Source organism: Mya arenaria, chromosome 12, assembly GCF_026914265.1.
Source record: "Mya arenaria isolate MELC-2E11 chromosome 12, ASM2691426v1".
Taxonomy (NCBI): domain Eukaryota; kingdom Metazoa; phylum Mollusca; class Bivalvia; order Myida; family Myidae; genus Mya; species Mya arenaria.
In genome coordinates this window covers 46794592-46811404 of record NC_069133.1, presented here as the reverse complement: position 1 = coordinate 46811404, position 16813 = coordinate 46794592, and the positions used below count along the sequence as shown (strand labels likewise).

The window sequence follows — 16813 nt, the reverse complement described above, 5'->3', positions numbered from 1 at the left end:
AACTGGTTGGCTCGAACTCGCTTGGCTCGAATTTCTTGTTGGCTCGAAATTGGATGTAAAGGTCCCATATGTTTAACCTCAATGTAAGCATATCCGCTTAGCTGGAATTTTTCGAGACTCCAGGTATTCTGGCTGGTCCCTGGGAGTTCGAGTCAACGAGGTTCAACTGTATATAGGTTTTGGTGCTTACTCAGTGAAAAATATAACAATCTTACACAAACAAAACGAACAAATATTGTCTATGCTTTAATGATAAATTTAACTATATTTTGGTGAAAAAAAATCTAATGTTATCTTAGTGGAAGTTGGAAATACGTATTGGTGAAAGTTGGAATTCTCCAAGGGCTTAGAGACATGTCAACTGATGCTGAAATTTTGTTGCACTGTAATTCTTTTTTCAAGAAAATCACAAGGGTAGTATCAATCTTCTGGTAAAAATGTCATAGAGGCATTTTAATTGTTACTTTATTCTGTTATTTCCTCCGAATTATGTGAAAGATGGTGGCAAATTTGTTTTCTATTGTGTTATATAGGTCAGTGTTACAATTAAGGTTTTAATAAAGTCAAGACAAGATTAATAATATACTTCTAAAAATCTCATTGCACCCACAAAACAATTGAAAATAAATTGAAATGCACATTCTTGTAAACTAATACAGACAAACTGATGGTATATTTTCCAGACATGGTAATCATGTACCGTTAGAGCCGGATATTGATCTTCGTTATATAAGGCTCTGACTGTAATCTTGTCTGAGAGGGGATCACCAGACTCACTCAATAAACCTATTTTGGAAGTTTTCTTTAAACTTTGGACTTTTTTTTAAAAAAATCCAGAAGGAAAGAAGGGAGGGTGCAATCCCCCTCAGCAGCCCCCCCCCCCCCCACACGCCCCCTTTGGTATGCAGTATTCAGGGGTGTTTAAAGGTACTGGAGTAATTGAAACTCTAGGGGCTGTATGCAGAAAATAAAACTCAAGCATTATTTGTTACACAGACTCTCAAACGTGATTAATGTTTTGTGTATGCAGGTTTTGGGTGGCAAATGAAGCAATGTTTAGTCTTAAGGGGTGGGGTGGGGGGTGCACGCTCAAAAACATGTCCCTCAGCTGATGCAAATACAATTTTTGGCTATGTTTGCCATAACATATTGCTAAATTATTAAAAGGAATAAATTAAGAATATTGTCTGAATCACCAAGTGTTGGACTCAAGCCTGGTACCCCTTAGACGTCTGGGACAGCAGATGTTTCTATATCTTGATGATTGTCAGCTAAATACATTTTTGTTTCATTGCAAAACAATTGTATTAAGCCAAAAGCTCTTATGAATTAATATGAAACACTTTAAGACAAATATATAACACTTTTTAATTAATCAAAACTCTGGTATTTAATGTACAACTGTTTTCAATATATGATGTGTCCTTTTACCCATGTAGTACAGATATAAAATTGTCGCCAATTTGAAGAGGCGAAAAGTATTGATCGGAATTACACCGTCAGAATTTTACAGTAGAAAAGGAAGGAAGGAAATCTTATATGATGTTCAAGTGCCTTTAGTTTTCTCTGAATGAAAAGCTCAAATGTTAATACATTAAGCTGATAGATATATTTTTATAACTTGACTTAAATCTGTGTGGTATGCCGACCATATTTGATTATGCCGACCATATTTGAAATGTGTATGATGCACAATGTTGAAGAACATTATTTGATTCCAAACCATTCTATATTCATTGTTGCGAAAAAGCACTCTAACGGTAATATTGGACCATTGGCAGTTATGGCTCTATACGTTTAGTCTGTGATAATATTGTGAACTGTCGTGCATCAGCTTGGGAAGAAATATATAGGATTTATTTGTTATTGGCGTGAGATGTAATAAAAGAAAATATTGCCATATTTGTGCAAGGGAATTCAATTAACGCACGTCTCAGATTCCATTATTGTCTTTCAAAGGGAAGGTGTCTTATTATGGAAGTATTTATTAGCCATGACAGTAACATCTTACCATCATTTTATGTGACCTTGACATTGGACACCTTAAAGATTATCTTCTAGCATAATTATATACAATTGTAATGTTTAACATTATTTATCCTTGTCTGGAAAAATATTGGATTTCAAGTGACATTTTGGGACAATGAGAATTGCAGACTGACTTAAACAATACTCCGGGAATATGGACTGGCAATGTTGAAGGAGAAATTGGTGGTTATTCCAGTGTGGTATTTGTATAAAAAAAATCACAATCTAAATATTCATGTGTAGGTGTCATCATAAAGTGTGTTATATAACCGAGAAAATTAACAGAACTATTTTAAGAATTACAAGCCACAGACAGTAAATGAGGAGAACCAAAACACGTTGGCGAAGTTTGAGTTGAGGCCCATCAAAAACGGTGGAAATACGTGTGACCTAATTTCATGATTTCGGAAGCTACAAAGACATATTTTTTGAAAAACAAAACATGTCATTTGGGCGTAGGTTTAGTTGCAGTTCCACTAAAAATGAAATTTCTCCAATTTCCAGAGTGTTCGTCAACCGCAGCCTCATGCTGGAGAAGGTCAAGTTCTTTGGATTCGACATGGACTACACCCTAGCAGGTCAGTTTGATTTTTTTCTTATAGTTTATTTTTTCCTTGTTCATTCGGCATGGCCTTGGTGTTGTTTTCAACTGATTAGCAAAAACCATCACACTGACACATGTTACAAATCAAAAAGCAAAAAAATGTTTAGCCTCTTGCTTAACTTAAAAAAAATAATAGCAGTTGGCATATGAGCAGTTGTTGAGAATGTTTGAGTTAGTCATGAGGCCTGTATGTGACAGTTCAGGTCACATACCACTATTAAATTGAGAAAGACTAAATTCAACCTAAGGAGAGTTGCCATCTATCTATAGCTCATATTAAAAATCAAGTAGCTTCAATTAGCACAACTATATTACAACCCTAATGTTCACTTTATCATACTTATGACTTTCTCTTATGTAATGAACATCACTTGTAATCGGTATTTCCTTCAGGACCATCATTGGTGTTGATGCTGACATCCCTTCAAAAAACGAGCTAGCATTCTAACATGCTATATTGCTTAATCCCAGCACATATCATGTTATAAAACCTGTCACCTGCGGCCTGTGTGCCTGTGTTCCAGCGGATTTATGACATGATGCGTGCAGGTATTAGCCTAATTAGGAATGTTGCAGCAGTTATTAATGGTATTGAGATACATATAAGTAATCGCAAGCCAATTAGTGAGAAGTTGATGAGAGAAGTTGTCATTTTACCTATATTAAAATGATTGATTTGTGCGATTAAATTCAATATTAAAATCATAACTATATGTGTTTGTTCCAAGCATTTTGATTTAAAATTTGGATAACTTAATTCTACTGTTCTTAAAGACGAGTTCATAAAATCTTTGTGCAAATCTTTGCAGCTTCATATTTTGCATCAATTTACCTATAAAAACTTAATGAGTTTTTGATGGACTTGGCTGAAGCATATTCAATTATCTAGCAAGTTTTTTTCCCTCGTTTTATTCCTTGTAAATGCAAATTAAAATTCCAAACAATTCAATAAAAATAAACAGCCCATCAGAATCCTCAATAAAAGTAATTGAAACATGATAAATTGCTCAGGGTCATGGTTAAGTTAATACATCTTCATTCGCATATTTCTATTCATCAACAATACCAGTTCCCCACCCCTTCGATTTAAACTACATCCTAAATTAAAACACCCGCGAACGGACACAAATAAGGGAATGGACGGAAGCCAACGAGGGGTGATGGATTAGGGGGTCAGCGATCCGAGATCTAAGGGAAGCCCCTAGGGTTTTGTACATGTATAGAGACGTATGGGACACCTCCGGCTTGTGAAATGACCAACGTCACCTTGATGTCTGTCCATAGGCCATTACCGTGTTACGCTCAATTTCATACGATGTTTTTCTTGCTCATTTCTAATTATTTTGATACATTTGTGTGAGTGAATTAAAGCCTTTTTCCTGCTCATACCATGATATGTGGGAATCGCCCCTTACAGGCAGACGTCATTATAAATGGTGGGAAATTCTTGTGTCCATGTCCTGAAGCTGAGTTATTGTGCTAAGGTGGACGGTTTACTGTAAATTATGATTGCTTGATGAGTTTATTGCTCCTCTTTCAGCTGTATCCTCACTTCACATCCTTTGTCGTCATTCTTTAGTTCATTTAAAGGTTTCTTTGCTTACACTCAACTTAGATTTAGTGCCTGTCTTTTTTTGAAGAAACAGTTAAGGTTTTTTTGTAGCCTTGATGTGATATCATCATGCAAAAACTTTTGTTGGCCAGGATTGAAAATTGTTAAGATATTAACTTTGAACTGGTATACAAAACTGTAAAGATGTAAACTTTGAACTTGGTATTTAAAACTGCAGTGCTCCAGCTACTGGTCTTAATTAATAGTAGGGGGGAGTGCTCTGCTGCCTAATATGTAATATGCACCCTGTGTACTTTTGTTTCCCAGAGCTGCCTTTGATGATTATGAGGTTTTTTTTTATATTTATTTTGGACATATTGTCAAGTCAATTTTCGGAAATATTTAAGTATGAGAACAATAAATATACATAATAAGTAAAGATAACAGCTTTGGTATTTATAACAAACTTTAATAATTGAAAGAAGTTACAACACATACACAATAAGAATCAAACATTGACCCATGCAAGTGCCCCATTAAGGCTCATTCAGTGCGCATCAAAAGTGACTTTCTGGCCTAGCACCCTGAAATTTTTAAACCCTGGCTGCAGCACTGAAAACTGTTGAGATTTTAGCTTTGAACTTGGTATATATGTTCATGATAGCACTGCACATTCTATTAGCATGTAACCTTAGCTTAATACTTGGTGAGTTATGTCCCTTGATAAAGTGAGAAAATGGAAAGGCGTGGTGGTTCTCTCGTTATTCATCATACTTGAGTCAATGACAAGAGATGCGGAATTGATGTTTGTGTGCAGATTGGATTTGTCTGGAAACCTGATCGATTTCCAATTGCATACCCTATATAACCTAGCTGCCCAAAATCAATATTGTTTTAAAATGTTCATTTATATCCAGTGATCTCTGTCGGCCGACAGTTACCATATTGGCATCACTGTTCTCAAGCATTTTATTCGAGGACACATACATCTACCAATTTAGAACTGTACAATAGATGTCTAGCTTCTCTTTTTGCAAATTAGAAATCAATGTGGAACTGACACAGAGACTTGAAAATTTGATGCAGATCCCAACAGCTGCCCCTGGCTTACTTTAAATAGTTGCCTGTGGCCTCAGCTGGGTAAAATCAGTCTTGACCATTAAAATATAAACAATACAACTTTTTATGTGCTGCTTTTCACGTCATGGGACATAAAACAACTATTAATCACAAATTATCCACGATATCTCCACTGCTCAACACGTCATCAAAGCTAAAAATCCACAAGGGTTACAATTTTAATTGAGGAATAATGCTGTTTGGATCTGCATCATGCGATGGAGATGGAACAACGTACACTGTACTAGCACTGTACAAATTTTCAATTCTGTTAGGATTTTAACTTGATTAGTAATATACCAAAAACCTACTGACTACTTATTGTTTTGTTAAATGGAAAGGATTAATAAAGTCATTATTGTCGGCGATGCTGCATCTTGCTCGTATGAGAATTGTAATGTGTCTAGCACCGCAGATCTTTAAATTGAAATACCACTCACTGAAACATACCAACAGCATTGTTTGGTACAAAACATTTTATTTATCATCTTTATGAAAATTATCAGACACAAATCAATAAAAGTGATATGTATGGAAATCCAGCTCCTCCCGGCCCCAGTTCAAAACATCTTAAGTCCCAAGATCAGGATTATAACAGGATCAAGCTCAGCAATCTATTTTGGGGTTGGTATAAATTGTATAATATTCTCTTGTTAAAGAGTTTTTGTGGCTTTTAAAGGAAATAATATTTGAGATATTAAAATAAGATAAACTACTTGGTTTTTCATAAAATCATACTTTTTAATATGTAACAGTAAGTAATATTGCTTAACTTAAAGTGAGATACGCTTGAGGAATTGTGACCTGGTCTTTGTCAGAGGTGGTCAAAGTAATCCATTGAGTTATACAACCAGTTATGTGCTATTAGGGTATTCATTGGTAAAATATAATGCCTTTATTGGTCAATTGAATGGTGAAGTGACAACCAGCTTCATGTTTGGACTGGGATTTTCTATCCACCTGGTCACTCCAAGTAGTTTGTCAGAGGTGGTCAAAGTAGTCCATTGAGTTATATAACCATCAGGGATGTGCTATTATTGACTGATGAAATATGCTCTCTTTATTGATCAATTGGACTGTTAAATGACACTTTGAAGGAGCGTTACACTTCCTATAGGCCATATAGGCCAATTGGCCTTCACTTTTTTTCTGAAAAGTCATAAAAGCAAAAATCACTTATACTGGTATATTTAAGATTGTTATTTAAAATGTAAGGAAATTGGTGTATTTGAACCTATATTTCAGGTAGGAAATATACACAAAGATGCACCTCCAAAAATCCACCTAATAATCCTTCAAAACCCTCAATCAGCCTACTCATCATTGTAAGCTGGTTTACGCCCCTGCCTCATTTCTAAAGTGTTTTATTCCAACTCTATATATGTCAGCATGATTTAAGGACATTATATGCACCGACATGACACCAGATTGAGTAACGCTACCCTTTCTTGCTATCAATGGATTAACATTGCTTAACAGATGACATCACAGCGTTTAATGAAATTGTCACTACGTGATAAAAAACCTGTGCTATTTCCTATTAACATTACCATAAAGACCCGAAGGGCAGATTATATCATATCTATTCATTATTTTTTAGATAATTTTAAAACCGTTTCAGTGTCTACATGAATATGTTAAGACTGTTAGACTGATTTCACACACATATTAAGGCTATTTACATTGCTTTAAGTTACGCGCTAATGAACGATGACAGCCATTTAAACTATTTACTTAAGTTCAATTTAAAAGCTTCCCAAGCCATAAAGTCTGATTAAAAAAAATTCACATTTTTTTTTCATCTGATAATCTAATAAAAATCTTAAAAAGACAGGATGTGAGGAAAGGCTTATTCAAATTTGCCCTGTTATTTTATTTGTTGACAGTTATGGCTTACGAACAAGATTTTTCTAGCTTTTGCGGGTATTGGGTAATATTGAAATTTGCATCTTTACACAAAAGATTTAAACGCCATGATACATTATTTGAAAGATGAAATAAATTGTGGCTATCGCTATAGAAGATTTTAGTCTTAAATCCTACATAATTTCGTTGCCAAGGAAAGATTATGGGATTTGAAAGGATTCTTTTTTTTTGTACTCGACAACCATACGCAAACTGCCACCAAACTTCATATCTATGACATAACTAAGGATTTTCCATGACAGACCATGGTAACAATATCTGTTTGGAATTTGTGCAAAACATTTTTGCGTTCCATTGCATTAAAAATTGAATTGATAAAGAAAGACTTAAAAAAAAGAGTGTTTTTATTCATGGCCGCCTCAAATCAGACAATATGACTGTGTTTCCGTAATAGATTCATGTCCCAAAATTGGAGAAAAAATATGTCAAAAATTAAAACAGACAATGACTGAGTATAATGCTAAAAAAACACAACGCAACAATAATACTTTGTCTGGCAATGTTTATACTGTCAAATATGCTTTTAATTCTGATATTGATTAAAGAAGAAATAAAAACAAATGTCAAAAAATAAGTCAAGGCGATTTATTTTTAGTTTTAAGCGTTTTGGCCTTGTAAAGAATGACTCCCCCCCCCATTATAATAAAGAAACCATTACAAATATGCAGAATTGTAAGCTGTATTACAAAATATTGGAAGAAAAAAAAAAATACTAGCAATATTTTGACACTATTTTTAACTGGGAATTTGTTGCCACATTGTCATTAAAGCTGCACTCTCACAGATTGATCCTTTTGACCCCTTTTTGTCTTGGAATGATCCAATTTTTGAGTAAATGTCTGTAAACCTGAGTGACATAAGACTGGTGACAGAAGAGTAGATCACCGTTTTCCTATTTACTTTTGAAAAATTATGTTTTATGGCTAAAATCAATACTTTCTCTTTAAAAAAAATGACATTTTCGGCAGTTTTCCATACAATTGAGATCTGTTCTTCAGTGAGGCCTTCAGATGCCAAAATCAGCTGATTCTGTGACAAAAACATTGAAAATGGCGAAACTGTCAGTCTGTGAGAGTGCAGTTTTAATTGAAAACCCCCATTTATAAAGGCTATTTTTTTTATCTGTACACAAATAATATATGCTATTTTTGTTTTGCTCATAAGGTAAGTCGGCCAAACTCGTATACATGCGCTAAACGGTAAAGTCGGCCAAACTCGTATACTTGCGCTAAACGGTAAAGTCAAATAAGTTAAACATAATAATTCATTAAAATTAAAACCTTTCTTTTTAGACTTGGTACGTTCAGGATTTCCATTTTTCTCTGAGCTTGATTTCAGAAGTGTTAAATGACTTAGATAATAATGTCCTTTACTCCCTGCTTGAATTCCATCCTGATGGATTCCTCTCAGGCCTCAGGGGGCTCTACATTCTCATGTTGAACTATTTTTTTCTCCTTTATAATGAGGATAGAATAGTCTGAATGTTGGATGGGCTAGAATATTGCATTGTTAGCAAATTCTATTACGGGAAGGCTACATTCAAATACAAAACATTTTATTGCTGACATTTTAAAGTAACTTGTTTGAGCTCTTAGTGATCAAAGCCTAAGAATTTATTTGTTATTTTTATGAAAAATGTCTATTTATAAGCCATAGATGACACAAATTCATCACAAGATACTTGTTCATAGCGAGTAGGTCAAAGGAAAAATATGGAAAGTTTAAGATATTGATGGCACCGAATGAAAAACCAGTAGATGCCAAAATGGTTACCTTTAAAGAAGGGACAGAAAATACAATGTTAAAATGCCGAACCTGCACTTTTTTTGCATAATGTTGAGGGTTCGTACAAAACTGATATTGCTCAAGCAATTTTACACAGAATTGAAACTGTCTTGCACTAAGTCTGAAAATACAGGGATTTCATTCATCCAATGCTTTTACAGCCTTGTATCATTTTGATTTTTTTGCTTTCTGATAGGCTACAGAGAAGTGGTTGTTTTCTCAAAAGAAGCACGAAAATGAGCATATTCAAGACAATTAAAAAAGATTTTGTGACAAAATGTATATTCTGGTTTTTCATTTAGTGCCTCGATATTATGTCAAAAGCATGCTATGTAGACGTATTCCCTATTTATATTAAGATTACATATCAGATTTAGGAGGCAGTATTTTAATGTACTTCTTCAGTAGATTTTAAAGAACAGTGCCAGTCTTGAATTCCTGCTACAACTCTCTCCTCAAAGAAATAACATCTTGTTCTGTATATATTAGTACCTGAGGAAGATTTGAAGAGCCCACAATTAAAAAAATGTTATTAGTGATTGATGTTAACAAATTTAGAACAAAAAACATACATCAGTTTGAGGAAGCTATAACAGACAGGAAATGTAGGAAATGTTTTCAAAACAAAAAAGGTCTTTGAAGTCCTTTTGGCTGCAGGAAATGGAATTGGCAGTGGTTGATCTCTTAAATCCCAGTGCTGTGTCCACTCAATTTTACCAAAACTCACATCAAAGTGAATTATGATAAATTGGTCAGTTTTATCATTTAAACTTGTTCACACCCCATAAAGCTTTTGAAAATAGTATTTGCACATCAATTCAAATGAGTTGTAACAGCCTGGGTCTAAGTAGGGGCACTTCCTCCCTTGTTTTCCGGTGGTCAAGCAAAATGGACCTGTGGCCATAACTTTCATGATAATTTTAATACCTTGTAGGGGTCAGTTTTGAAAAAGGAGTGGCCCTTGACCTTAGATTGTAGTTTGAAAGTGGTCGAGGCAATTTTCACTCCAGTTGAGCCAGTAAATTGTTTCCTGTTTTGACAGTAATGTTCAAGGTTTGTTTTAAGTTGACCAAGGTTTGTTATAGTTGGCTCTCATGCAGAAACATGGGAACCTCTAAAGTGGATGGACCCATGATGGCCTTTTGGGTGTAAGAAAATATTGAAATGCTGGGGGAGCATTTGAAGAATAAAGAGAAAACCATTTAGTTCAACCAGAACTTGAGCCATCTGTACTTTTGAGGTAGTCAAAAAATCAAAAGATAATTGTGTTATTTTTCAGTTTCTCAATTAATACATGTAACAACAGATAATTCTAATGATTTCCTCTCAAAATCCCCAATTTGCATGCATGCAGATCCGATTGTACAATACTGGAAACACCGAAAAAAAATCTATTCCCTAGAAAATTGACAGAAGAAAGATTGATTGCTGTGGTGTCTTATTTTCTTCACAGCCATTATTTCACACATTTTCCTGATTTTCCCTTCATTATGTGTCACATTGTCAGAGAAAATAAGATCTATGGCAGTTTCATATTTGTTTTTATGATATTATGTTGCTCATTAGCAGGTTATGGTAACCTAACCATTATAAATTGTATATTCTTTATACACATCAATCTGTTTTTCTAATAAATTCACATAATTATATATAGAATATTTCTGTTTTTATTCAATAGCTTGGAGATGGGGCTAATTCTTTTTGATGATGTTTCACTTGTCACATGTCTGTGCCAACTTTCATAAAGAAACACTGAGGAGCTGTAAGTGATCTAATCCTGAGAATCAACTTGTCATTTTTATGAAGGATTGAGGCCTATTAAGCCACAGATGACACAATTTCATTACCAAATTTAAGGCAATTACCAGCCTAACGCAGTTACTAAAAGAGCAATTCACCAACCATTATCACCAACCAACACAGCAAGGTAATAGGCCAACTGGGATGGCAAAAAGGGCTAATACAGAGCTAATGGTTGACCATAATTTACAATCATTTTTCACACAGACAAATTGCTGTATAAAATACATCCTGCCAAGCCTGGGAGTATTGTTTATATCCTTAGCCTTTCTCTTGTGGGAGACCGGAAATGGACATCAGTTTTATACGCATTTCATTTCTCATGACATTGAGGGGACATTGGATGTCCACAACTGTCACCTGGTCATTAGCTGGTGGCACATTTCAACCCAGCCTGCATTAGGTAATAGAGATATTTTGTGAGGTTTGTTGCAATAATGACCCACCATGCAATGAGAGTTGAAGGCACATGAGTTAGTTTTGCCTTTCTTCTCAGTATTAAGGCTTGCTTCAATAATGTTTTATCTTAAAGTATAAATTCAGATGGTTAAAACAGTCTTTCATGGAGTAAACACACATTATGTTTTGTGTTTTATTGTGGTCAGTGTTTAGTGGCCCAATTTCCTTAAAAACAGACAAGGGGCTGAATCTGACCCCTGCCAGACTCCATGCTTCCTGTGGCTGAAGGAAAAGGGGTCAAAAGGGGATTGAGAGAGGATACTGTTACTTGGGTTACTTGGATTTTTTTACTTTCAGCTGTCTAAAAAATTAGCTTGTCAGATTTATGTATCATATTAAATGGCTGGAAAAAAAACAGTCAAAATTATGAAGTGTTTCAGAAAAATGTCAACACCTGTCAATGTTTCTTTAACTACATGCATGGCATATTTTAGACATGTTCAAACATGTATATTGATGAACTTAGCGTTCGACTTAGGCTTTATTTGCAGTACAAACTTCGTTACTGATTTGATTAATTTCCTATGTTACTTATATATTGTGATTTACAAGTGATTTATTATTTCAATTTCATCCCAAGATTGAATATAAACTTTATCTTTATATCTTCTATCTTTATATCTTATCTTTTATATAGATACTGATATTATGTTTTCTTTGTATAACAGACATGATGCATGGTAGTGTGAATTCAATATATACCACACCAGCTAGGCTTCTGTACATGCAATTTTCTATGGAGAAACTTTTGTCAATTATCTGGTTGATAGTCTTTTTGGTGTATATTCAAACACTCACATAAGGCTGCTATTCAATAAACTGCCTTCCAGACAGTTTTTCTAAGATAATCATTTTTCTGCAAACATATATGTTCAGTGGAAAAGCAGACTGTCTATTCGAAAAAAATCTATCCTTTAAGGAGTAAGCAAAAGTTATTTTAAGTTGATTTCCCTTGATTCAATATTATTCTCATTTCAGTGTACAAATCTCCCGACTATGAGGCCCTGGGTTTTAAACTTATCAAGGAACAGTTGGTGCAGATTGGCTACCCTGAGGCCCTTCTGGAGTTTGAATATGATCCAACATTTCCAATCAGGTGAGACCCTGCAAGGTTTATCCTTCTTCCATGTATGCTTTATGGTGAGGCCCTGCAATGGTTGTCCTTCACCCCAAGGTGAGACCATGAAAGGCTTGTCCTTCATCCAATGTGAGGCCCTGTAAGGGTTATCCTTCATCCATGTCTGCTTTATGGTGAAGCCCTGCAATGGTTGTACTTCACCCCAAGGTGAGGCCAAGGCTTCTCCTTCATTCAATGTGAGGCCCTGTAAGGGTTATCCTTCATCCATGTCTGCTATTAGGTGAGGCTCTGCAGGTTTTCGCTATAAGTTGAGGCCCTGCAGGGTTTGCTCTTCACCATGTGTCCGCTATTAGGTGAGGCCCCGCAAGGATTGTTCATCACCCATGTCCGCTATTAGGTGAGGCCCCGCAGGGATTGTTCATCACCCATGTCCGCTATTAGGTGAGGCCCCGCAGGGATTATTCATCACCCATGTCCTCTATTAGGTGAGGCCCCGCAGGGATTGTTCATCACCCATGTCCGCTATTAGGTGAGGCCCCACAGGGATTGTTCAGCACCCATGTCCGCTAATAGGTAAGGCCCCGCAGGGATTGTTCATCACCCATGTCCGCTATTAGGTGAGGCCCCGCAGGGATTGTTCATCACCCATGTCCGCTATTAGGTGAGGCCCTGCTGGGTTTGTTCACCACCCATGTCCGCTATTAGGTGAGGCCCTGCTGGGTTTATTCATCACCCATGTCCGCTATTAGGTGAGGCCCCACAGGGATTGTTCATCACCCATGTCCGCTATTAGGTGAGGCCCCGCAGGGATTGTTCATCACCCATGTCCGCTATTAGGCGAGGCCCCGCAGGGATTGTTCATCACCCATGTCCGCTAATAGGTAAGGCCCCGCAGGGATTGTTCATCACCCATGTCCTCTATTAGGTGAGGCCCCGCAGGGATTGTTCATCACCCATGTCCGCTATTAGGTGAGGCCCCACAGGGATTGTTCAGCACCCATGTCCGCTAATAGGTAAGGCCCCGCAGGGATTGTTCATCACCCATGTCCGCTATTAGGTGAGGCCCCGCAGGGATTGTTCATCACCCATGTCCGCTATTAGGTGAGGCCCTGCTGGGTTTATTCATCACCCATGTCCGCTATAAGGTGAGGCCCTGCAGGATTTGTTCTTCACCCATGTCCTCTATAAGGTGAGGCTCTGCAGGGCTTGTTCATCACCCATGTCTGCTATTAGGTGAGGCCCTGCAGGGTTTGCTCTTCACCATGTGTCCACTATTAGGTGAGGCCCTGCTGGGTTTGTTCTTCACCCATGTCCTTTATTAGGTGAGGCCCTGCAGGGCTTGTTCATCACCCATGTCCGCTATTAGGTGAGGCCCTGCTGGGTTTATTCATCACCCATGTCCGCTATTAGGTGAGGCCCTGCAGGATTTGTTCTTCACCCATGTCCTTTATAAGCTGAGGCTCTGCAGGGCTTGTTCATCATCCATGTCCGCTATTAGGTGAGGCCCTGCAGGGTTTTCTCTTCACCATGTCCGCTATTAGGTGAGGCCCTGCAGGATTTGTTCTTCACCCATGTCCTCTATAAGGTGAGGCTCTGCAGGGCTTGTTCATCACCCATGTCCGCTATTAGGTGAGGCCCTGCAGGGTTTGCTCTTCACCATGTGTCCACTATTAGGTGAGGCCCTGCTGGGTTTGTTCTTCACCCATGTCCTTTATTAGGTGAGGCCCTGCAGAGCTTGTTCTTCACCCATGTCCTTTATTAGGTGAGGCCCTGCAGGGCTTGTTCATCACCCATGACCACTATTAGGTCGGGCCCTGCTGGGTTTGTTCTTCACCAATGTCTGTAGGTGAGGCTCTGCATTGTTTGTTCTTCACCCAAGTCCTCTTTAAGGTGAGGCCCTGCAGGGTTTGTTCTTCACCCATGTCAGCTATTAGGTGAGGCCCTGCAATGTTTACCCTTCATCAATGTTCGCTATTAGCTGAGACCCTGCAGGGTTTGCCTATCCTCCAAGGTGACGCATTTGAAGGCTTGCCCTTCATCCAAATGTGGGGCCCTGCAAAGCTTGTCCGTCATCCAATGTGAGGCCCTGCTAGGCTTGTCCTTCATCCAATGTGTGCTGTTAGGTGAGGCCTTGGAAGGCTTGTCCTCCATCCAATGTGAGACCCTGGAAGGCTTGTCCTCCATCCAATGTCAGGCCCTGCAAGGCCTGTCTTCTACCTGAAGGTGAGGCCCTGGAAGGCTTGTCCTTCATCCAATGTGACGCCCTGGAACGCTTGTCCTTTATTTATGTCTTTTGTTAGGTGAGGCTCTGCAAGTCTTTCCTTTCACCCTGAGGTGAGGCCCTTCATATCATCATTGAGGGGGAAGAGTTTTATCATTGAAAAGTATACAAAACTTGATGCCTTGCAATAACTTCTGATGAGGACAGGAGAGAAACCCTTCATTTTGGCATCACGTAAATTATATCTAAAAAAACTCAAGTTTTACACATTATACCACCAACCTGAAAACCAAACTTGCAGTAACCAGCAATTAAGAAACTTCCTTTTGCATCTTCAAACTTTGATAAAACATCTAGCCTTCTCACATTCATTTGTTGGCTATTTTTAGCTCTACTGGCCAAAGGCCAGAAGAGCTTATGCGATGGTAATGTGTACGTAGTATGTTCCTCGGTGCGTTCGTGCGTCTGTAAACCAGCCAGATCCGCCCATGCATGCCTAGATTATGGCCCTTGATAGTATAAAAAAAAGCTATTGTGTAAACAATTGGTTGTGAACATGATACAGTCTTCAGTTTTGATTGTATCTCGATGAAACTTGTACAGTATCTAGATATCCATTAGAGCTCGGTCCCTTTCGAAAACCAGCCAGATCCGCCCATGCATGGCTAGATTATGGCCCTTGATAGTATATAAAAATGCTATTGTGTAAACACTAGCTTGTGAACACGATACAGTCTTCAGTTTTGATTGTATCTCGATGAAACTTGTACAGTATCTAGATATCCATTAAAGCTCGGTTTGTTTCGAAAACCAGCCAGATCCGACCATGGATGCCTAGATTATGGCCCTTGATAGTATATAAAAATGCTATTGTGTAAACACTAGCTTGTGAACACGATACAGTCTTCAGTTTTGATGGTATCTCGATGAAACTTGTACAGTATCTAGATATCCATTAGAGCTCGGTTCCTTTCGAAAACCAGCCAGATCCGCCCATGCATGCCTAGATTATGGCCCTTGATAGTATAAAAAAAAGCTATTGTGTAAACAATTGGTTGTGAACATGATACAGTCTTTAGTTTTGATTGTATCTCGATGAAACCTTTGTACAGTATCTAGATATCCATTAAAGCTCGGTTCCTTTTGAAAACCAGCCAGATCCGACCATGCATGCCTAGATTATGGCCCTTGATAGTATAAAAAATGCTATTGTGTAAACACTAGCTCGTGAACACGATACAGTCTTTAGTTTTGATTGTATCTCGATGAAACTTGTACAGTATTTAGATGTCCATTAGAACTTGGTTCCTTTTGAAAACCAGCCAGATTTGCCCATGCATGCCTGGATTATGGGTCTTGAAAGTATAAAAAATGCTTTTTTAAGCTAAGTCTATTTTAAGCCAAGACTACATGAGCCAAGTGTACATGTAAATTTGCAATTGCTTGTGAAGGTTTGGTCAAATTATGCCCCTGGGATCATGACTGCCCCCCCCCCCCCCCCGGATATTGTCCCACAAGCGGTTGTTAAAATTATGCCCCTTGGGTCAAAACTGGCACTGCCTTGGGTGTCACAATTTTCCTAGAGTCTTACTTAAGAAACATTTCCAAAATCTTCTTCTTTCAAACCACAAGGCCCATACCTTTGATATTTGTTTTGGAGCATCATATGATGCAATTGAAAACATTTGAAATAATGCCCCTTGGGCAAAAGCTGGCCCCACCCCTTTTGACTTACTTATTAATTTTAAAAGCTACAGTAATGAAATTTTGACCATGTGAACGGTTTTGCAAACAAGCATTAATGTTGTTCTCGGATGTCCTTGACTTTGACCTTTGACCGACTTTTTATTTTTAAGGCTACAGAAATGAAATTCGATGAGTACAGTTTTAAAAGCAAATATTTCTTACCCTCAGAATACCTTTACTTGGCAAATATTAAAATAGTTCATGCAACTAATCTGCTTACAACACTTCCTGTCCTCAGATGTTGAACGCGCAGCATTTTCAGCTAACCCAAACACTAAAAGTGAACTATATATTTGTTGCCTATTACTCAAACGTACATGCTCTGGATTGAAAATGACCACAAGAGCCATGCCAGTAGAGCATAGGCCCTTTTGGGCCTCTTGTTTAATGATTATTGCGCTAACCACAGAATGCATATTTATGCCCCCTTTTGAAAAAAGTGGGGTATATTGTTTTGCACATGTCGGTCGGTCGGTCGGTCGGTCGGTCGGTCTG

At 37.6% G+C, this 16813-nt stretch overlaps 2 protein-coding genes across 6 annotated transcripts in view; both read left to right on the top strand.

The window, feature by feature from the left end:
• Window positions 1–16813, top strand: part of LOC128211833 (helicase POLQ-like) — a 386931-nt gene that overhangs the window by 126832 nt on the left and 243286 nt on the right. The window lies entirely within an intron of this gene.
• LOC128211834 (cytosolic purine 5'-nucleotidase-like) overlaps window positions 1–16813 on the top strand; it is a 76425-nt gene that overhangs the window by 7361 nt on the left and 52251 nt on the right. For all 5 annotated transcript variants that reach the window (XM_052916918.1, XM_052916917.1, XM_052916920.1 and 2 more), the window contains exons 3-4: window positions 2533–2606; window positions 12252–12369. In XM_052916918.1, coding sequence (XP_052772878.1) covers window positions 2533–2606; window positions 12252–12369 — 192 coding nt within the window. The remainder of the gene's footprint in view (window positions 1–2532; window positions 2607–12251; window positions 12370–16813) is intronic.